The 24,302-nt window shown below is 43.2% G+C and overlaps 1 protein-coding gene across 2 annotated transcripts in view; it reads left to right on the forward strand.

Moving 5' to 3' along the window:
* Positions 1-24,005, forward strand: part of LOC138967671 (ribosomal protein S6 kinase beta-like) — a 47,805-nt gene extending 23,800 nt beyond the window's left edge. For both annotated transcript variants that reach the window (XM_070340312.1, XM_070340313.1), the window contains exons 9-11: positions 9,657-9,764; positions 11,175-11,316; positions 22,873-24,005. In XM_070340312.1, the coding sequence (XP_070196413.1) occupies positions 9,657-9,764; positions 11,175-11,316; positions 22,873-23,102 (480 nt within the window). In that variant the 3' untranslated portion in view covers positions 23,103-24,005. The remainder of the gene's footprint in view (positions 1-9,656; positions 9,765-11,174; positions 11,317-22,872) is intronic.
* Positions 24,006-24,302: the final 297 nt, after the last annotated feature.

Consider the following 24,302-nt stretch of genomic DNA (forward strand, 5'->3'; position numbering starts at 1 on the left):
TATGAAATCCCCGAACGTTTTTTTCATTTTTTTGATAAATGTCTTTGATGACGTCATATCCGGCTTTTCGTGAAAGTTGAGGCGGCACTGTCACGCCCTCATTTTTCAACCAAATTGGTTGACATTTTGGTCAAGTAATCTTCGACGAAGCCCGGACTTCGGTATTGCATTTCAGCTTGGTGGCTTAAAAATTAATTAATGACTTTAGTCATTAAAAATCTGAAAATTGTAACAAGTCGCGTAAGGCGAAAATACAATATTTAGTCAAGTAGCTGTCGAACTCACAGAATGAAACTGAACGCAATGCAACGCAGCGAGACCGTATACTCGTGGTCCACCGCTCACAGCATTGGCAGTGAAATTGACAAGAAGAGCGGGGTAGTGGTTACGCTATGCTGCATAGCACGCTTTTCTGTACCTCTGTTCGTTTTAACTTTCTGAGCGTGTTTTTAATCCAAACATATCATATCTATATATTTTTGGAATCAGGAACCGACAAGGATTAAGATGAAAGTGTTTTTAAATTGATTTCGAAAAAAAAATTTGATAATAATTTTTATATATTTAATTTTCAGAGCTTGTTTTTAATCCGAATATAACATATTTATATGTTTTTGGAATCAGCAAATGATGGAAAATAAGATAAACGTAAATTTGGATCGTTTTATAAATTTTTATTTTTTTTTACAATTTTCAGATTTTTAATGACCAAAGTCATTAATTAATTTTTAAGCCACCAAGCTGAAATGCAATACCGAACCCCGGGCTTCGTCGAAGAGTACTTGACCAAAATTTCAACCAATTTGGTTGAAAAATGAGGGCGTGACAGTGCCGCCTCAACTTTCACGAAAAGCCGGATATGACGTCATCAAAGACATTTATCAAAAAAATGAAAAAAACGTTCGGGGATTTCATACCCAGGAACTCTCATGTCAAATTTCATAAAGATCGGTCCAGTAGTTTAGTCTGAATCGCTCTACACACACACACAGACACACACACAGACACACGCACATACACCACGACCCTCGTTTCGATTCCCCCTCGATGTTAAAATATTTAGTCAAAACTTGACTAAATATAAAAAAAAAAATAACAATTTATAAAACGATCCAAATTTACGTTTATCTTATTCTCCATCATTTGCTGATTCCAAAAACATATAAATATGTTATATTTGGATTAAAAACAAGGTCTGAAAATTAAATATATAAAAATTATTATCAAAATTAAATTGTCCAAATCAATTTAAAAACACTTCCATCTTATTCCTTGTCGGTTCCTCATTCCAAAAACATATAGATATGATATGTTTGGATTAAAAACACGCTCAGAAAGTTAAAACAAAGAGAGGTACAGAAAAGCGTGCTATCCTTCTTAGCGCAACTACTACCCCGCTCTTCTTGTCAATTTCACTGCCTTTGCCATGAGCGGTGGACTGACGATGCTACGAGTATACGGTCTTGCTGAAAAATGGCATTGCGTTCAGTTTCATTCTGTGAGTTCGACAGCTACTTGACTAAATATTGTATTTTCGCCTTACGCGACTTGTATATCTTTGCGTACATGATTAAAGGCACAGTACGCCTCCCGTAAACCATCACAGATACTGTCAGGCTTTTACACACAGTACAAACACCCTTCCATTTGAACGCTCACCAAACGGGAACATCCTAGGTGCCCTACGTAAAGAGCGAGCAATTTTTAAAGAATTAATTTTGCGGATTGTCTCAGTAGACAATCGGACCGTGGTGCGTTTTGGCGCTAGACCTAACTTTTAAAATCTAAATAATAAATTGACAGCTTGTTACACAAACATTCTTAAATCATAAAAGAATTCTTTTTTCATCAAGACAAGATCAGTACAATTCGAAGTTTTGAAAGTTTGAAAAAGAAAAGCCCAGAAGCAGGGTCACACAAGGTCGTGGTTCTCGTAGCAGACGACGGTTTATGCCTATCGCCAGTTCCTCTGAACAGTCAAAAGCCATCACTAGAGTTCTTGTGAACCACAGCCGTTTGTTTCGTGCATAGTCAGAGGTACCTAATAACGTGCTATTGCAGATAAGCTCACAGCGAGTCGCATTCAAATTACTAACTAACGACTACATTGTGAAAAAGGGAAACTGGATCACACGGGTTCACGATGACTCAGGGGTAAGATAAACCACGCAAAAATAAATTATTTGAAAATTGCTCGCTCTTTACGGGGGGCACCTAGGATGTTCTCAAGTGGTGAGTGTTTAAATGAAAGGGTGTTTGTACTGTGTGTAAAAGCCTGACAGTATCTGTGATGGTTTACGGGAGGCTTACTGTGCCTTTAAGCGACGTGAAAGCGAGTGTATTGTCATTCAGTCCAAGGCCCACTCCGACTCGTCAAAACATGATGTTCGCGTCACAGTCTCAGATCTGATTTTACATGGGATAAGACCATCCCTCCACTTGGTCAAATACAACAAGTCGCGTAAGGCGAAAATACAATATTTAGTCAAGTAGCTGTCGAACTCAAAGAATGAAACTGAACGCAATGCAACGCAGCAAGACCGTATACTCGTGGTCCACCGCTCACGGCATAGGCAGTGAAATTGACAAGAAGAGCGGGGTAGTGGTTACGCTATGCTGCATAGCACGCTTTTCTGTACCTCTCTTCGTTTTAACTTTCTGAGCGTGTTTTTAATCCAAACATATCATATCTATATATTTTTGGAATCAGGAACCGACAAGGAATAAGATGAAAGTGTTTTTAAATTGATTTCGAAAAAAAAATGTTGATAATAATTTTTATATATTTAATTTTCAGAGCTTGTTGTTAATCCGAATATAACATATTTATATGTTTTTGGAATCAGCAAATGATGGAGAATAAGATAAACGTAAATTTGGATCGTTTTATAAATGTTTATTTTTTTTTACAATTTTCAGATTTTTAATGACCAAAGTCATTAATTAATTTTTAAGCCACCAAGCTGAAATGCAATACCAAACCCCGGGCTTTGTCGAAGAGTACTTGACCAAAATTTCAACCAATTTGGTTGAAAAATGAGGGCGTGACAGTGCCGCCTCAACTTTCACGAAAAGCCGGATATGACGTCATCAAAGACATTTATCAAAAAAATGAAAAAAACGTTCGGGGATTTCATACCCAGGAACTCTCATGTCAAATTTCATAAAGATCGGTCCAGTAGTTTAGTCTGAATCGCTCTACACACACACACACACAGACACACACAGACACACGCCCATACACCACGACCCTCGTTTCGATTCCCCCTCGATGTTAAAATATTTAGTCAAAACTTGACTAAATATAACAAGTCGCGTAAGGCGAAAATACAATATTTAGTCAAGTAGCTGTCGAACTCACAGAATGAAACTGAACGCAATGCAACGCAGCAAGACCGTATACTCGTGGTCCACCGCTCACGGCATAGGCAGTGAAATTGACAAGAAGAGCGGGGTAGTGGTTACGCTATGCTGCATAGCACGCTTTTCTGTACCTCTCTTCGTTTTAACTTTCTGAGCGTGTTTTTAATCCAAACATATCATATCTATATGTTTTTGGAATCAGGAACCGACAAGGAATAAGATGAAAGTGTTTTTAAAACGATTTCGAAAAAAAAATGTTGATAATAATTTTTATATATTTAATTTTCAGAGCTTGTTTTTAATCCGAATATAACATATTTATATGTTTTTGGAATCAGCAAATGATGGAGAATAAGATAAACGTAAATTTGGATCGTTTTATAAATTTTTATTTTTTTGTACAATTTTCCGATTTTTAATGACCAAAGTCATTAATTAATTTTTAAGCCACCAAGCTGAAATGCAATACCGAACCCCGGGCTTCGTCGAAGATTACTTGACCAAAATTTCAACCAATTTGGTTGAAAAATGAGGGCGTGACAGTGCCGCCTCAACTTTCACGAAAAGCCGGATATGACGTCATCAAAGACATTTATCAAAAAAATGAAAAAAACGTTCGGGGATTTCATACCCAGGAACTCTCATGTCAAATTTCATAAAGATCGGTCCAGTAGTTTAGTCTGAATCGCTCTACACACACACACACACAGACACACATACACCATACCCTCGTTTCGATTCCCCCTCGATGTTAAAATATTTAGTCAAAACTTGACTAAATATAAAAACAAGTCGCGTAAGGCGAAAATACAACATTTAGTCAAGTAGCTGTCGAACTCACAGAATGAAACTGAACGCAATGCCATTTTTCAGCAAGACCGTATACTCGTAGCATCGTCAGTCCACCGCTCATGGCAAAGGCAGTGAAATTGACAAGAAGAGCGGGGTAGTAGTTGCGCTAAGAAGGATAGCACGCTTTTCTGTACCTCTCTTTGTTTTAACTGTCTGTGCGTTTTTTTAATCCAAACATATCATATCTATATGTTTTTGGAATCAGGAACCGAAAAGGAATAAGATGAAAGTGTTTTTAAATTGATTTCGACAATTTAATTTTGATAATAATTTTTATATATTTAATTTTCAGAGCTTGTTTTTAATCCAAATACAACATATTTATATGTTTTTGGAATCAGAAAATGATGGAGAATAAGATGAACGTAAATTTGGATCGTTTTATAAATTTTTATTTTTTTGTACAATTTTCCGATTTTTAATGACCAAAGTCATTAATTAATTTTTAAGCCACCAAGCTGAAATGCAATACCGAAGTCCGGGCTTCGTCGAAGATTACTTGACCAAAATTTCAACCAATTTGGTTGAAAAATGAGAGCGTGACAGTGCCGCCTCAACTTTCACGAAAAGCCGGATATGACGTCATCAAAGACATTTATCAAAAAAATGAAAAAAACGTTCGGGGATATCAATCCCAGGAACTCTCATGTAAAATTTCATAAAGATCGGTCCAGTAGTTTGGTCTGAATCGCTCTACACACACACACAGACAGACAGACAGACAGACAGACACACACACATACACCACGACCCTCGTCTCGATTCCCCCCTCTACGTTAAAATATTTAGTCAAAACTTGACTAAATATAATGAACAGCCTCGATGCTCTCTGTGTACAGTGTTGGTTTTTTTTTTTTTTTAAGAATTAATTCCGTTAATTAATTCCGGCATCCAAATATTCCGACTGACCACAGCAAGCAGTGAAGGTGTTGATGTTGGGTATGTGACCAAGTGGAGGGGATGGTCATATCCCGTGTAAAGCCTGACCAAGTGGAGGGGATGGTCATATCCCGTGTAAAGCCTGCCCAAGTGGAGGGGATGGTCATATCCCGTGTAAAGCCTGACCAAGTGGAGGGGATGGTCATATCCCGTGTAAAGCCTGACCAAGTGGAGGGGATGGTCATATCCCGTGTAAAGCCTGACCAAGTGGAGGGGATGGTCATATCCCGTGTTAAAGCCTGACCAAGTGGAGGGGATGGTGATATCCCGTGTAAAAGCCTGACCAAGTGGAGGGGATGGTCATATCCCGTGTAAAGCCTGACCAAGTGGAGGGGATGGTCATATCCCGTGTAAAGCCTGACCAAGTGGAGGGGATGGTCATATCCCGTGTAAAGCCTGACCAAGTGGAGGGGATGGTCATATCCCGTGTAAAGCCTGACCAAGTGGAGGGGATGGTCATATCCCGTGTAAAGCCTGACCAAGTGGAGGGGATGGTCATATCCCGTGTAAAGCCTGACCAAGTGGAGGGGATGGTCATATCCCGTGTAAAGCCTGACCAAGTGGAGGGGATGGTCATATCCCGTGTAAAGCCTGACCAAGTGGAGGGGATGGTCATATCCCGTGTAAAGCCTGACCAAGTGGAGGGGATGGTCATATCCCGTGTAAAGCCTGACCAAGTGGAGGGGATGGTCATATCCCGTGTTAAAGCCTGACCAAGTGGAGGGGATGGTCATATCCCGTGTAAAGCCTAACCAAGTGGAGGGGATGGTCATATCCCGTGTAAAGCCTAACCAAGTGGAGGGGATGGTCATATCCCGTGTAAAGCCTGACCAAGTGGAGGGGATGGTCATATCCCGTGTTAAAGCCTGACCAAGTGGAGGGGATGGTCATATCCCGTGTAAAGCCTGACCAAGTGGAGGGGATGGTCATATCCCGTGTTAAAGCCTGACCAAGTGGAGGGGATGGTCATATCCCGTGTAAAGCCTGACCAAATGGAGGGGATGGTCATATCCCGTGTTAAAGCCTGACCAAGTGGAGGGGATGGTCATATCCCGTGTAAAGCCTGACCAAGTGGAGGGGATGGTCATATCCCGTGTAAAGCCTGACCAAGTGGAGGGGATGGTCATATCCCGTGTAAAGCCTGACCAAGTGGAGGGGATGGTGATATCCCGTGTAAAGCCTGACCAAGTGGAGGGGATGGTCATATCCCGTGTAAAGCCTAACCAAGTGGAGGGGATGGTCATATCCCGTGTAAAGCCTGACCGAGTGGAGGGGATGGTCATATCCCGTGTAAAGCCTGACCAAGTGGAGGGGATGGTCATATCCCGTGTAAAGCCTGACCAAGTGGAGGGGATGGTCATATCCCGTGTATAGCCTGACCAAGTGGAGGGGATGGTCATATCCCGTGTTAAAGCCTGACCAAGTGGAGGGGATGGTCATATCCCGTGTAAAGCCTGCCCAAGTGGAGGGGATGGTCATATCCCGTGTAAAGCCTGCCCAAGTGGAGGGGATGGTCATATCCCGTGTAAAAGCCTGACCAAGTGGAGGGGATGGTCATATCCCGTGTAAAGCCTGACCAAGTGGAGGGGATGGTCATATCCCGTGTAAAGCCTGCCCAAGTGGAGGGGATGGTCATATCCCGTGTAAAGCCTGACCAAGTGGAGGGGATGGTCATATCCCGTGTAAAATCCTGACCAAGTGGAGGGGATGGTCATATCCCGTGTAAAGCCTGCCCAAGTGGAGGGGATGGTCATATCCCGTGTAAAGCCTGACCAAGTGGAGGGGATGGTCATATCCCGTGTAAAGCCTGACCAAGTGGAGGGGATGGTCATCTCCCGTGTAAAGCCTGACCAAGTGGAGGGGATGGTCATATCCCGTGTAAAGCCTGACCAAGTGGAGGGGATGGTCATATCCCGTGTAAAGCCTGACCGAGTGGAGGGGATGGTCATATCCCGTGTAAAGCCTGACCAAGTGGAGGGGATGGTCATCTCCCGTGTAAAGCCTGACCAAGTGGAGGGGATGGTCATATCCCGTGTAAAGCCTGACCAAGTGGAGGGGATGGTCATATCCCGTGTAAAGCCTGACCAAGTGGAGGGGATGGTCATATCCCGTGTAAAGCCTGACCAAGTGGAGGGGATGGTCATATCCCGTGTAAAGCCTGACCAAGTGGAGGGGATGGTCATATCCCGTGTAAAGCCTGACCAAGTGGAGGGGATGGTCATATCCCGTGTAAAGCCTAACCAAGTGGAGGGGATGGTCATATCCCGTGTAAAGCCTGACCGAGTGGAGGGGATGGTCATATCCCGTGTAAAGCCTGACCAAGTGGAGGGGATGGTCATCTCCCGTGTAAAGCCTGACCAAGTGGAGGGGATGGTCATATCCCGTGTAAAGCCTGACCAAGTGGAGGGGATGGTCATATCCCGTGTAAAGCCTGACCAAGTGGAGGGGATGGTCATATCCCGTGTAAAGCCTGACCAAGTGGAGGGGATGGTCATATCCCGTGTAAAGCCTGACCAAGTGGAGGGGATGGTCATATCCCGTGTAAAGCCTAACCAAGTGGAGGGGATGGTCATATCCCGTGTAAAGCCTAACCAAGTGGAGGGGATGGTCATATCCCGTGTAAAAGCCTGACCAAGTGGAGGGGATGGTCATATCCCGTGTAAAGCCTGCCCAAGTGGAGGGGATGGTCATATCCCGTGTAAAGCCTGCCCAAGTGGAGGGGATGGTCATATCCCGTGTAAAGCCTGACCAAGTGGAGGGGATGGTCATATCCCGTGTAAAGCCTGACCAGATCGGACACAGAGAGGCGAACAGTTTTCACGAGACGGAGCGGACCTTTAATCACCATCGCGCACCCGGCTGTCATGCTTCTCGCAAGCTGCCGCTGTTGTAAACTGTGTTGATCAGCTCCCGTTTATCACCATGGGAACGTTGTCATGTCGTCTTCACGTTATTATATTGATGTCACCACCTGGGACGGTCGTGTTGCATTAGCTAATTGTAACCTCGATCAGTGTTACTACCTTTATAGCGACTGTCTGTCTGCCTGCCTGCCGCCTGTCTGTCTGTCTGTCTGTCTGCCGCCTGTCTGTCTGTCTGTCTGCCTGTCTGTCTGTCTGTCTGCCTGCCGCCTGTCTGTCTGTCTGTCTGTCTGCCGCCTGTCTGTCTGTCTGTCTGCCTGTCTGCCTGTCTGCCTGTCTGCCTGCCGCCTGTCTGTCTGCCTGCCTGCCGCCTGTCTGTCTGGCTGTCTGTGCTTGCTGAGTGTATGTGCGTGTGTGCGTACGGATGTTTTGTAAATGTGGATGTTGCTTCTAGTAAACATGACTGTTGCTTCTAGTAAACATGACTGTTGTGTCTATTAAACATGACTGTTGCTTCTAGTAAACATGACTGTTGCTTCTAGTAAACATGACTGTTGCTTCTCGTAAACATGACTTGCTTCTAGTAAACATGACTGTTGCTTCTAGTAAATATGACTGTTGTGTCTAGTAAACATGACTGTTGTAGGGGAAGGTTGCCTAATATGGACCATTTCCTTATATATATGGACCACCTCCTGTTTTGACAAACTAACGGTGGTAGAGCGCTCAAAACACGTTCATTCGCTGTATTTACCCTTTCCGGATAACTTGCAAATGTCAAAACGGTTGTAGAAACACATCTAAACTGTCCAACAAATAATCTTCTTTTCGTGGAAATTGATAATTTTATTTATTTTCTTTAGTTTCTTGTTGTGCTTCAATAAACGTTCTCATCAAACAGAAACAAATAAATCGAAAGCATATTTGAATAAGTATAACTTGCACACTAAGTTGTATCATGTTATTTTGAAGTATAGGGGGCTTCTCACAGTGATTCGTGAAGGCCTCTTCACTGGTCCATATTAGGCGCCCATGCTCCTAATATGAACCATTTGTGAATGTTTCTGTATTTATTTTTTGCTGCTTGTCTATCAAAGGTTATTCGCTATAAGTTGGCCTGACGGTTAACTCAGGAGAGAAGGACTACCAAACTTATAATCAAACTTCTTCGCAAGAAAACAAGCTAGTTATCAGCAAGAAACAAAAAGTGGTCCATATTAGGCAACATTCCCCTTCCTAGTTACCATGACTGTAGTATCAAGTAAACATGACTGTTGTACTGACCTCATTGCTATGTTCCTGTGTGACAGTATTCATTGCTATGTTTCTGTCTGCCAGTATCTATTGCTATGTTCCTGTATGGCAGTATCCATTGCTATGTTCCTGTATGGCAGTATTCATTGCTATGTTCCTGTATGGCAGTATCCATTGCCATGTTCCTGTGTGGCAATATCCATTGCTATGTTCCTGTGTGGCAGTATTCATTGCTATGTTCCTGTGTGGCAGTATCCACTGTTCCCGTGTGGCAGTATCCATTGCTATGTTCCTGTGTGGCAATATCCATTGCGATGTTCCTGTGTGGCAGTATCCATTGCTATGTTTCTGTGTGGCAGTATCCATTGCTATGTTCCTGTGTGGCAGTATCCATTTGATGCGGAGTCCCGTGAGGCCATAGAGGATCTGATAAAGAACGAGGAACCAAACATGACACTCCTACCGCCTGGCCCTGCAGAGGACATCATCAGACAAGTAACAGTGACACATCGGACATGTAACATTCGCACGTCAGACATGTAACAAACACGTCAGACATGTAACACTCGCTAGTCAGGCGTGTAACACTCGCATGTCAGACATGTAACACTCGCTAGTCAGACACGTAACAAACACGTCAGGCACGTAACACTCGCTAGTCAGACATGTAACACTCGCTAGTCGGACATGTAACACTCGCGAGTCAGACATGTAACACTCGCTAGTCAGACATGTAACACGCACACGTCAGACATGAAGCACTCACACGTCAGACATGTAACACTCACACGTCAGACATGAAACACTCACACGTCAGACATGTAACACTCACACGTCAGACATGAAACACTCACAGGTCAGACATGTAACACTCACACGTCAGACATGAAACACTCACACGTCAGACATGTAACACTCACACGTCAGACATGAAACACTCACACGTCAGACATGTAACACTCACACGTCAGTCTCTATAACACTCACACGTCAGACATGTAACACTCACACGTCAGACATGAAACACTCACACGTCAGACATGAAACACTCACACTGACGTCAGACATGGAACACTCACACGTCAGTCTTTGTAACACTCACACGTCAGACATGAAACACTCACACGTCAGACATGAAACACTCACACTGACGTCAGACATGTAACATTCACACGTCAGTCTTTGTAACACTCACACGTCAGACATGTAACACTCACACGTCAGTCTTTGTAACACTCACACGTCAGTCTTTGTAACACTCACACTGACGTCAGACATGTAACACTCACACGTCAGTCTTTGTAACACTCACACGTCAGACATGTAACACTCACACGTCAGACATGAAACACACTGACGTCAGACATGTAACACTCACACGTCAGTCTTTGTAACACTCACACGTCAGACAAATAACACTCACACGTGAGACAAATAACACTCACACGTCAGACATGAAACACTCACACTGACGTCAGACATGTAACACTCACACGTCAGTCTTTGTAACACTCACACGTCAGACAAATAACACTCACACGTCAGACATGAAACACTCACACGTCAGTCTTTGTAACACTCGTGGCGTGCGGCATGTAACACTCGCATGTCAGACATGAAACACTCACACTGACGTCAGACATGTAACACTCACACGTCAGACAAATAACACTCACACGTCAGACAAATAACACTCACACGTCAGTCTTTGTAACACTCGTGACGTGCGGCATGTACCACTCACACGTAACAAGTCACAGTCAAACACACAGATATCACTCTGACACATAGACTATTAACACTCGCACGCCGAAGAAAACACAGCTGACACGCACTGCACTCGCACACACACACACAACCACACAAACACACACACACACGCACACCGTGGACTTTGTATTCCAGTTTTTGAAGAAGAAGGCGGAGGATCGGTTGGGTAGCGGGGAGTACGCTGCGTCCCTGATCCGCCAGCACGCATTCTTCAAGGACCTCAACTGGGACCAACTCCAGGCGCGCACAGCCAAGGCGCCCTCCGTGCAGAAACGATGTAAGGCCCGTCTGGGCATCACCGAGCGAATAGACGAACTACGGATATTACTCTGTCGGGTTTCAATAGGTTGTTCTTCTTCTTCTTTAGCGTTCCAGAATGTTCTGGTTACGTGTGAGCTCGTTTGCCCATTTGGGTTCCCCACACTATACTCTGAGAGTATTGTCAGCACACTCCGCTTTCGTTGAGTAGGCATGCTGGGTATTTTCGTGTTTCCATAACCCACCAAACTCTGACATGGATTACAGGATCTTTTCCGTGCGCACTTGTGCTTGTGTGTACTAGCGGGTTAAGTCACTCACTCTTCAAAAAAAGTTAAGGATCACTTTTTTACAAGCACGCCACACAATGCAGACAAGAGCTAATTCTTTCATGTTTAAAAAAAATTATATAATTGAACAACCAAGGAGTAATGACAAACAAAGCAAAGATCGAACGCGGCAGCGACAATTTAGCTAGAGTGTGTCAAACGTGACAACCCTCCAAAATGGAATTCACAACAATGTGAATCAGTGTCAATAACGCGTGTGCCCTCCGTTGTGTGCCAGGCATTCAACACATCGTTGGCGAATGGAGTGGATCACTGGTTGCATATGAATGCTCTGGGAACTCCATTCCACTCCTGCTGGAGCCATTGCAGCAGTTGACCCAGATTGGCAGGAGGAGGGTGAATTTGCTGTACCCGACGACAAAGCTCGTCCCACATGTGCTCTATGGGGTTCAGGTCCGGGCTGTTGGCTGGCCACAGCATCCTGTTGACCCTGGCCTGCTGGATGAAGGTGTTTACAGCTGCAGAGCGATGGGGAGGTGCGTTGTCATCCTGAAGAATCGCACGAGGGCCGATCGCTTGGAGGGCTGGAACGACCAGGGGTTGCAGGACCTCATTCTGGTAGCGGACACCGGTCAAGTTGCCCACTACATGGTACAGAGGTGTCCTTAGACGTGTGCTGATCCCTCCCCAGACCATCACAGAGCCTCCGCCAAAACGCTGTCGTTCCAGAACAGCGCCTTCTGCGAAGCGCTCTCTGCGATGCCTCCACACTCGGATGCGACCATCAGCAGGTTCCAAGCAAAAGCGGGACTCATCTGTAAACAACACCTGAGCCCACAGCTGACTTTGCCACCTCACATGTTGAGTGCACCAGGCTCGGCGAGCTGCTCGGTGATTAGCAGTCAGGGTTGTTCCTCGGACTGGACGCCTTGCACGCAAGCCAAAGTTGTGTAAGCGGTTTCGGATCGTCTGACCACTAACAACAGTGTTGGTGGTAGCGTGTAGGCGTTGCCTAATGTTGTTTGCTGTAGCCAATCTTTGTTGCATGGCCTGCCTCTGAATGAAGCGATCCTCTCTTTGTGTGGTGACTCTGTGCCGACCAGAACGTTGTCGCTCCTGCACTCTTCCAGTTGCTTTGAATCTCTGTTTTAGTCTGATGATGACAGAGGGAGCCACTGCAAGCCTCTGGGCCACTTGCCTGGCAGCAACACCGTCTTGTAGCCATCCTATTGCCCTTCCTCTATCCAAATCGCTCAGTTTTCTTCGTGGGGGCATGTTGCTACTGTGCATAATTGTGTCAGCGTGTCAACCTTTAAACACAAGCTGGTGAGCGATGTTCATAGCCAGGACCCTGTTGTAGCACGTGCATCACAACCTTTTGCCCTGGCATGCGTTCCGCAAGTTCTTGCAACTGCCCTCACTACATTGCAGCAATCCACAGAGAAAACAGTTATCCAATGGATACCATCACACTGCAACATACAAGGGAATGAGGAAGCTGACAGGCTGGCGAAAGAAGGAGGGAAGCTACCACAAGAGAACCAGCAAGTTACATTTGGTGAGGCAAAAACCATTGTAAAAGAGAAGCAACGGAAAAGGTGGCTGCAACAACACCCTCAATACAACCCTAGAGACAGTTACTATCAACTCTCCAGAAAAGACCAGGTCATCATTGTGCGCCTGAGAACCGGCCACTGCAGACTCAGGCATCACATGTTCTCAAAATTCCACATTGGGGACACGCCTGTATGCCACTGTGGCATCACAGACATGACAGTGGAACACCTCCTCCAACACTGTCCAATCCACCAGAAACTACGAGCAGAAACATGGTCTGCTGACACACCAGTTCAGGAGAAGATCTTCGGCACCCTGCAGAGTCTTCGCTGTACTGCAGACTTCATCAGAAGTTCCGGAGTCCCTGTCTGAGCGATCGAGAAGAAGAAGATGCGTTCCGCAAATTTCATGGGGCTATAAAAAACACCCTTTTTCTTCCAAAATGCAGAAGCTTTTGAGAAGTCCCACAAAGGGAAATAACTCTGCCTGCCAAACAAAATTCTAGGTCAAGACTCATTGTTCATTTGGTAATTCAAACACATTAATCTTTTAATTATTATGTCGATGTTTAATTTTTGGGCAAATTTTTTTTTATTAGATCCTTTTTTTCAACCGATCCTTAACTTTTTTTTGAAGAGTGTAAGTTGACCTGGGAGATCGAAAAAATCTCCACTCTTAACCCACCAGGCAGCAGCGACCGGGATTCGAACTCACGACCTCCCGATTAGGAGGCCGACGTCTTACCACCACGCCACTGCGCCCGTCTAATAGATTGTGAAAGAGTGAATACGCTTGCTTTTATCAAGGCAAACTACCCACACGTGCTTTTATCAAAGCAAACTACCCACACGTGCTTTTATCAAGGCAAACTACCCACACGTGCTTTTTGTCCCCGTGTTTCAGACACATGCCGCCTCGCCGGCTAGCCACGGACTGGCCTATTATGTGACGGGGGAAAATGTGCCTCTATCCGCAGTAAAAGCGAGAGTATTCACTCTTTCATTACCAAAACAAACCCGACAGAGTTATTTCCGGAGATCGTCCATTCGCTAAATAGCATTTATAACAGGCACGTGCCAAGGTCCTGGTGTGGGTATCATTCATACAAGGAAGCACTCGTCAAGTTACACTCCTAGTCCTATATACGATACATTGACACAAAGTAATGTCACCTGTTTGTGTGTGTGTCCCTGTCTGTCTTTGTGTCAGCGCATGCACCCAACGACCCATGCTGACGACGCGTAAAAGAAATGGGGAATGCCGATACAACGCATTACTGCACAGCGGTTGTAAGCTGTTGCAATGGCAAGTAACTGGGTTGCCGGATTTCAGCGAAACAGCTTTGTCATTCACATCCGTCTTGGGCGGACTAACACTCAGCCTGTTGTCACTAAAGTACAGTAAATCTAGAGTACTGAATAGGGCTGACAGAAACTTGAGCTGATCATTATTTTATCTTTCATGCATACCCGTACCCTTCGCTCCATTCTATTCGTCGGCCCTTCACGGTGCAGTCTTCCAAGTAACGACATTTCTTCATTCCATTCTCTCGCCGAGTCCAGGCACTGGTCCAACTTTTGTTCATAGCGTAAACACGGCAGGCCTTCTAATGCGTCACACCTTGGACCTAATAGGATGTTCTGACTGGCTGTGACTTTGCTCGATTTAGTTCCTATACATCCACTATCTTGCACATTATTAAATCATTACGTTTTCGGCAAATGAGAATAATAGTAACATATCACGCCATTATGGCTAATACAGTTTTTACGAATTGCATATAACCGTGATGAAGTTTACAACTCGGTTCAGGTAAATCAGTGCAAACGTGTTTTTTTTTATACATTTTTTTATACTAGTATACACGGTCATCATAGAAGCCTTCACACAGAATGCAACCAACTACTAATACTGAGATAAAAAGGGCAAACAAGGTTTAAAGCCGTATAACAGGAAGAAAATGCAGATCCGGGTCATGCGACTGATTCGGCGGCTTAAGAAACCCGAATTGTGTCACTCTATAGCTCAGAGTTAAAGGCCCAGTCTGCCTAAAATGGTTTACAGAACGATTTTAAATCAGTCTTCTCGCGAAAAAAAAAGCAGTTCTAACCTTAAGGAACACACTTACAATAACATTTAACAGCATTGAATGACACAGTTCGTTTGAATGGCTATTTAGCTTGCGTAACCACTCACCAGATTTCGTGGACCCGTGGCACATACTTTCCTTTCAGTTTTTCACAATTTTGTCGTCAGTTTGCTGTATCTGCAAAAGCACGTAATTGTGTACATCTGAATCTAAAATGCAACAAACGACTGCGAGTCACACGAACTTATCCTTATTGGCGGCGGTTAGCTTCAAAGACGCAAGCAATATGCAGAAACTTCGTCTGCTTGGTGAACCACGATCATTGCGTCACTTCCTTCCGGGCTCCCTTTTTGTCAAACTTTCAAAACCTCGAGTTGTACTGATCTTGTCTTGATGAAAAAAGAAATCTTTTATGATTTAAGAATGTTTGTGTGACAAGCTGTCAATCTATTATTTACAGGGGCGGATTAGGGGGGTGGTTACAGGGGTTCCGGACCCCCCCCCCCCCCCTCCCTCGGCTGTAAAACAATTTTTTTTTAAAAGTTTGTGAATGTTGTTGTTTCTGTCTGTAAAGCCGGGGGAAGTGTTTATTGTTTAATCAGTATCATTTTTGTACAGTTTTAACTGCCACTCCTATGCGACATGTCTTTCTTCTAACCATACTATATGATGTCGGGAGCAGATATCGTGGAAGATACATTGCCATTATTTAATACTAAATTAACTTTAAAAGAAATAATGAGTTGATCATGTTTAAAATCAAGGATAAGCCACAAATTGTTTATAAGATCGCTAACATTCTTCAGCTTCAGGGGGGCTTTGCCACGGTACCCCACCTCCACCGACCCCTGGACCCCAGGTTGTAACCCCCCCCCCCCCCCCCCCCCCTCGGGCTTAACTGCTCCGCCCCTGATTTAGATTGTAAAAGTGATACACGCAAAAATAAATTCTTTGAAACATGCTCGCTCTATACGGAGGGCACCTACGATGTTCTCAAGCGGTGAGTGTTTAAACGAAAGGGTGTGTGTACTGTGTGTAAAAGCCGGATAGTGTCTGTGACCAGAAACGGATGGTTTACGGGAGGCTGTGTGTGCAGAATTATTTAACATCTATAGCATCCACACCCCCCCCCCCCCCCCCCCTTCTTCATTTGCCACACCTTTCCTGTCTTTTCAACTCTTTAACTTTTACTGACTGTGCTTCGTCTGTACAGTATACAAAACACAAAATGCAAACTTGTTTCCCCCGATAATGCTGCTGAGAGTTTTCAGTTCTCAACTCAGTGAATGTTGAGCAGTTTCTCCAAACCGGATTAGCAGGGGTCTATTTGACCAGTGCTTTTGCTCGGGGGCGTCCATAATATGCAGATTTAAAAAAATTTAATTAGTCTTTTTTTCTTCTTTTTCTTTTTTAATTTTTTTTATCTTTTTTTACATTTAGTCAAGTTTTGACTAAATATTTTAACATCGAGGGGGAATCGAAACGAGGGTCGTGGTGTATGTGCGTATGTGTGTGCGTGCGTGTGTGTGTGTGTGTGTGTGTGTGTAGAGCGATTCAGACTAAACTACTGGACCGATCTTTATGAAATTTGACATGAGAGTTCCTGGGTATGAAATCCCCGAACGTTTTTTTCAGTTTTTTGATAAATGTCTTTGATGACGTCATATCCGGCTTTTCGTGAAAGTTGAGGCGGCACTGTCACGCCCTCATTTTTCAACCAAATTGGTTGAAAGTTTGGTCAAGTACTCTTCGACGAAGCCCGGGGTTCGGTATTGCATTTCAGCTTGGTGGCTTAAAAATTAATTAATGACTTTGGTCATTAAAAATCGGAAAATTGTAAAAAAAAAATAAAAATTTATAAAACGATCCAAATTTACGTTTATCTTATTCTCCATCATTTGCTGATTCCAAAAACATATAAATATGTTATATTCGGATTAAAAACAAGCTCTGAAAATTAAATATATAAAAATTATTATCAAATTTTTTTTCCAAATCAATGTAAAAACACTTTCATCTTATTCCTTTTCGGTTCCTGATTCCAAAAACATATAGATATGATATTTTTGGATTAAAAACACGCTCAGAAAGTTAAAACAAAGAGAGGTACAGAAAAGCGTGCTATCCTTCTTAGCGCAACTACTACCCCGCTCTTCTTGTCAATTTCACTGCCTTTGCCATGAGCGGTGGGCTGACGATGCTACGAGTATACGGTCTTGCTGAAAAATGGCATTGCGTTCAGTTTCATTCTGTGAGTTCGACAGCTACTTGACTAAATATGGTATTTTCGCCTTACGCGACTTGTTTTATTTTTATTTTTTTTTATAGATTGTGACGATTTGAATAAACAAACTTTCTTTGCTTTGCGTTTGTCTATTGCTTAAGGACACAGCAGGGTTCTGTGTGGGTGAAATATTTGAGTAAACAGAAGTTTCCCGGATATTATGTTGTGACATGGAGGATACGAAAACTTAGTTCACATAGGAGATTAGACTTTGTATATGGACAAAGAATATGTCCCACCTGCGTCACCGCAAGAAAATCTAAAAGGTGCCCTTTGAAACGTTTACAGCCACGAATAGGACAATCGTTTTTGCACTCGTGCTTCTTGTTTTTCTCCATGACATTAATAACGTCATTATCCCGTCTTTCGATTCAGGGCCGGATCTGGGGGGGGGGGGGGGGGTTCCTGGGTTCCGGAACCCCCCCCCCCCCCCCCCCCCCTGGCCATCCGATGTACCTCTCAGAGAAAGAAACAAGTCGCGTAAGGCGAAAATACAACATTTAGTCAAGTAGCTGTCGAACTCACAGAATGAAACTGAACGCAACGCAACGCAGCAAGACCGTATACTCGTAGCATCGTCACTCCACCGCCCGTGGCAAAGGCAGTGCCAGTGGAATTGACAAGAAGAGCGGGGTATTCGTTGCGCTGAGAAGGATAGCACGCTTTTTATATTTAGTCAAGTTTTGACTAAATATTTTAACATCGAGGGGGAATCGAAACGAGGGTCGTGGTGTATGTGCGTATGTGTGTGCGTGCGTGTGTGTGTGTGTGTGTGTGTAGAGCGATTCAGACTAAACTACTGGACCGATCTTTATGAAATTTGACATGAGAGTTCCTGGGTATGAAATCCCCGAACGTTTTTTTCATTTTTTTGATAAATGTCTTTCATGACGTCATATCCGGCTTTTCGTGAAAGTTGAGGCGGCACTGTCACGCCCTCATTTTTCAACCAAATTGGTTGAAATTTTGGTCAAGTACTCTTCAACGAAGCCCGGGGTTCGGTATTGCATTTCAGCTTGGTGGCTTAAAAATTAATTAATGACTTTGGTCATTAAAAATCTGAAAATTGTAAAAAAAAATAAAAATTTATAAAACGATCCAAATTTACGTTTATCTTATTCTCCATCATTTGCTGATTCCAAAAACATATAAATATGTTATATTTGGATTAAAAACAAGCTCTGAAAATTAAATATATAAAAATTATTATCAAATTTTTTTTTTCGAAATCAATTTAAAAACACTTTCATCTTATTCCTTGTCGGTTCCTGATTCCAAAAATATATAGATATGATATGTTTGGATTAAAAACACGCTCAGAAAGTTAAAACAAAGAGAGGTACAGAAAAGCGTGCTATCCTTCTCGGCGCAACGAATACCCCGCTCTTCTTGTCAATTCCACGTGCACTGCCTTTGCCACGGGCGGTGGAGTGACGATGCTACGAGTATACGGTCTTGCTGCGTTGCGTTGCGTTCAGTTTCATTCTGTGAGTTCGACAGCTATTTGACTAAATATTGTATTTTCGCCTTACGCGACTTGTCTGTACCTCTCTTCGTTTTAACTTTCTGAGCGTGTTTTTAATCCAAACATATCATATCTATATGTTTTTGGAATCAGGAACCGACAAGGAATAAGATGAAAGTGTTTTTAAATTGATTTGGAAAAAAAATTTTGATAATAATTTTTATATATTTAATTTTCAAAGCTTGTTTTTAATCCAAATATAACATATTTATATGTTTTTGGAATCAGCAAATGATGGAGAATAAGATGAACGTAAATTTGGATCGTTTTATAAAAAAAATATTTTTTTTACAATTTTCAGATTTTTAATAACCAAAGTCATTAATTAATTTTTAAGCCACCAAGCTGAAATGCAATACCGAAGTCCGGGCTTCGTCGAAGATTACTTGACCAAAATTTCAACCAATTTGGTTGAAAAATGAGGGCGTGACAGTGCCGCCTCAACTTTCACGAAAAGCCGGATATGACGTCATCAAAGAAATTTATCAACAAAATGAAAAAAACATATGGGGATTTCATACCCAGGAACGCTCATGTCAAATTTCATAAAGATCGGTCCAGTAGTTTAGTCTGAATCGCTCTACACACACACACAGACAGACACACACACACACACACACACACACACACACACACACACACACACACCACGACCCTCGTCTCGATTCCCCCCTCTACGTTAAAATATTTAGTCAAAACTTGACTAAATATAAAAAGAATATGTGGACTTTTTAAGCTCTTCCCCCAACTCCCTTAGTTTATTTGGTCTTCTAAAACTATTTCAAATTATGAAAATGTGTAATTTTGATTCCCAGTTGCAAGGAAAGACCAAACAAGTCGCGTACGGCGAAAATACAATATTTAGTCAAGTAGCTGTCGAACTCACAGAATGAAACTGAACGCAATGCCATTTTTCAGCAAGACCGTATACTCGTAGCATCGTCAGTCCACCGCTCATGGCAAAGGCAGTGAAATTGACAAGAAGAGCTAACGCAACGCAGCAAGACCGTATACTCGTAGCATCGTCACTCCACCGCCCGTGGCAAAGGCAGTGCCAGTGGAATTGACAAGAAGAGCGGGGTATTCGTTGCGCTAAGAAGGATAGCACGCTTTTCTGTACCTCTCTTTGTTTTAACTTTCTGAGCGTGTTTTTAATCCAAACATATCATATCTATATGTTTTTGGAATCAGGAACCGACAAGGAATAAGATGAAAGTGTTTTTAAATTGATTTGGACAATTTAATTTTGATAATAATATTTATATATTTAATTTTCAGAGCTTGTTTTTAATCCGAATATAACATATTTATATGTTTTTGGAATCAGCAAATGATGGAGAATAAGATAAACGTAAATTTGGATCGTTTTATAAATTTTTATTTTTTTTTTACAATTTTCAGATTTTTAATGACCAAAGTCATTAATTAATGTTTAAGCCACCAAGCTGAAATGCAATACTGAAGTCCGGCTTCGTCGAAGATTACTTGACCAAAATATCAACCAATTTGGTTGAAAAATGAGGGCGTGACAGTGCCGCCTCAACTTTCACGAAAAGCCGGATATGACGTCATCAAAGACATTTATCAAAAAACTGAAAAAAACGTTCGGGGATTTCATACCCAGGAACTCTCATGTCAAATTTCATAAAGATCGGTCCAGTAGTTTAGTCTGAATCGCTCTACACACACACACAGACACACACACACACGCACACACGCACACACGCACATACACCACGACCCTCGTTTCGATTCCCCCTCGATGTTAAAATATTTAGTCAAAACTTGACTAAATATAAAAATGACCTCACTAATGCAAAATTTTCTCGGCTTCTGGGAGGCTTTGCCCCCCAGACACCCCAGCGGGGCGTTGCCCCTGCACCCCACCGGGGCCTCAGTGGCCCCTGGACCCCTGCCTTCAGTTGAACCCCCCCCCCCCCCCCCCCCTCAAACGACCTTGGTCCGGCCCTGCGATTGACCGGTTACTTAACCGCTGACGATGACAAAGATGTCGAGTGACATCATTGTGTTGTCGGGCGGGGATGTAGCTCAGTCGGTAGCGCGCTGGATTTGTATCCAGTTGGCCGCTGTCAGCGTGAGTTCGTCCCCACGTTCGGCGAGAGATTTATTTCTCAGAGTCAACTTTGTGTGCAGACTCTCCTCGGTGTCCGAACACCCCCGTGTGTACACGCAAGCACAAGACCAAGTGCGCACGAAAAAGAACCTGTAATCCATGTCAGAGTTCGGTGGGTTATAGAAACACGAAAATACCCAGCATGCTTCCTCCGAAAACGGCGTATGGCTGCCTAAATGGCGGGGTAAAAAACGGTCATACACGTAAAATTCCACTCGTGCAAAAAACACGAGTGTACGTGGGAGTTTCAGCCCACGAACGCAGAAGAAGAAGATCATTGTGTTGTGACGAGGGGGCCGGTGCTGACTGACGTCATTGGGTTGTTAAGTTGGCGTTGACATTAATTGACGTTGTGACGATGGTGCGTTTTTAATCACATCATCGTGTTGTGACGATGACTACTGGTGTCAAAGCGATATATAGCAATCAGGGAGGACGATGTTGACTGACTTCATTGTATTGTGACGTTTACGACTCTGTTGGCTGACATCCTTTTGTCAAATGTGGTCATGTGTGCCCGGTTACTGATAGTGACATCAATGTCTTAATGTTGTTATTGTTTGAAACGTGTGTATGAAAGAAAAAAGAATGAAGTCATTGTGTTCTGACTGATGATGACATCGATGTCTATTGACGTGAATGTGTTCTGACTGATCAGTGGTGACATCGATGTCAAATGAAGTCATTATGAGTTATTTCTAATATGCTGACTGTTAGCAAATGATAACAAGACATGTCGAGAAAAAAGATATCAAGCATGAGCCTTTTAGGCGAATGCTGATATCGTTTGTGAGACATGTCTGTTATCATTTGCTAACAGTCAGCATATTAGAAATAACGGTTTCATTACCGTTTAATTCGACCAAAAGAAATTTCGAAGCAACCCCGCGAATTAGACAGAACAGCCGCAATGGGAACTTGAGCGCTTCTACCTGATTATGCCTGTCAGTCAAAGAATTCTCGGGACCTGAGTCAGCCAATCAGAGTAAGACACCTGACGTGATGAATATTCACAGGTCAAATGCCTTTGACACAACAATCTCACAAGATAAACCATGTTGAACATGCATTTCGGTTTCTTCGCTTTTTCTCGTTGAACAGAGAGCGACAGATTTAGAACCGACTCCAGACGGATGGGAAATGACGTAAAGATACATTTGATGTAAAGCGAGTGGCGCAATTTCACTTGATTTTTCCGAACTTTGACGATGGGCGGTGCCTTGCTGTTCCGTTACGCACCCACCGACAAAACTCGCTTTTCGGTATTTTTTAGATAAAGAGAGAGTATTACCTGACAGCATTTGAAGTGTCATTCTTTAGAATAAATCACGCTGATATTGTTGAATTACACTTTTACTTTGTCTTGTTAATTTTTAGCGTGATAAACAAAAAGGGTCCCTGCCTGAACGTTATAACATTTAGAGGGTCACCTAGAATCCGTCCTGATTGGTCAAAAAGCCATATGGGGCACTGAATTGGTAATAATGTGTTCTGACTGATCAGTGGTGATATCGATGTCAATTGAAGTCATGACGTCGATGTCAAATGAAGTCATTGTGTTCTGACTGATCAGTGGTGATATCGATGTCAATTGAAGATGACATCGATGTCTATTCAGTGACGTGTCGGAATGTGTTCTGACTGATCAGTGGTGATACCGATGTCACATGAAGTCATTGACATTGTGTTGTGACAGTTATGAGACGAGGCAGCATCATCCGGAAACTGGCGTTCGGAGCAGACGATCCTGACGCCTCCCCCTTAGCGACGGTGTTGCGCCGCACGATACAGTTCCTCGTCCGTCTGTTCATCATGGCTGTCTTCGTCTTCTGTGTCGTCATGGTCGCCAGGCCAGATCTGAAGGAGTGGGTGACAGTGGAAGTGGAACATTACATAGAGCGCTATAAACAAGGGGCAAACACATAATGACCCCCACCCCCTTTCAGTCCATTTCAGTCGAACTTGGACTGTTGCAGAGTCTGGCTTCTGTGCCTTTGGTTTTGATAAGATTTACAGATTTATATATATGAATTATACATGATTGTCTCTTTTGCGAAGCGCTTTGCTGTGAATATGTGATAATTCAACCTGTTTCTGCTTTTATTTATTTAATTCCATTTTGTCGTATTGTTGTGGTGACCTTGGCCTTGACTGGAGACCACGTGATGTGTTGCTAGTGATGATCCAACGAATCAAGTGGAATCGCTGGTACTCAACTGTTTAGTATTTATTACGCGCAGAAGGTTAGAGCTGTGATATTTGTTCAGTTGATACGGTACCCGAGGTGCATTTACTGTACTCCTCAAGATTACATACCAAGTTTATTCTCTTCCACTGTGTACTAACTTGTACGCACAAAGTAAAGAAACTTCCCCTTAGTAACAAGACTGACGACTTGATGACAGCTTGTTATGAGCCACGCCCAACACTTGATGACAGCTTGCTATGAGCCACGCCCAACACTTGATGACAGCTTGCTATGAGCCACGCCCAACACTTGATGACAGCTTGCTATGAGCCACGCCCAACACTTGATGACAGCTTGCTATGAGCCACGCCCAACACTTGAAGGACATTTTGGAGTTTGGGCCACAATTTAAATTTCCATCTGATATTATACGCTGTGTATGATTTATTGTAAACCGTTGAAGATATCTTCTGCTCGAGATGTAGACACAATGTAGGCTACTTTACAGGCCAAACATTGGGATGGGGAGGGGCTTCCGATCATAATAACACTAAACAGAAGTACAACATGTTGCCACATGTGTCTTAACTGTTCGTAAATCAAAACGAGTGCATCTAACCAAATAAATATTTAGGATTCTGCATGAGGGGGTGTTTGTGTTGTTATGATATGAAACGGTAAGTGGTGTGTGTGTGTGTGTGTGTGTGTGTGTGTGTGTGTGTGTGTGTGTGTGTGTGTGAGTGAGTGTGTGTGTGTGTGTATACCGGGTGGTACCTGTTTTCTTTTTGATACTTAATTTTTGTTTGACCAGATTTCCATTTCATATTTTGCTAAAGTACGGAAGAGAACCTGAATTTTATGAGGATATTAAATTGGATAACATCACAAGTGGATGAAATACTACTAGTATAATAGGCTTCTGATAACATTTATTAATG

This window comes from Littorina saxatilis, linkage group LG5, assembly GCF_037325665.1.
Source record: "Littorina saxatilis isolate snail1 linkage group LG5, US_GU_Lsax_2.0, whole genome shotgun sequence".
Classification (NCBI taxonomy): Eukaryota; Metazoa; Mollusca; class Gastropoda; order Littorinimorpha; family Littorinidae; genus Littorina; species Littorina saxatilis.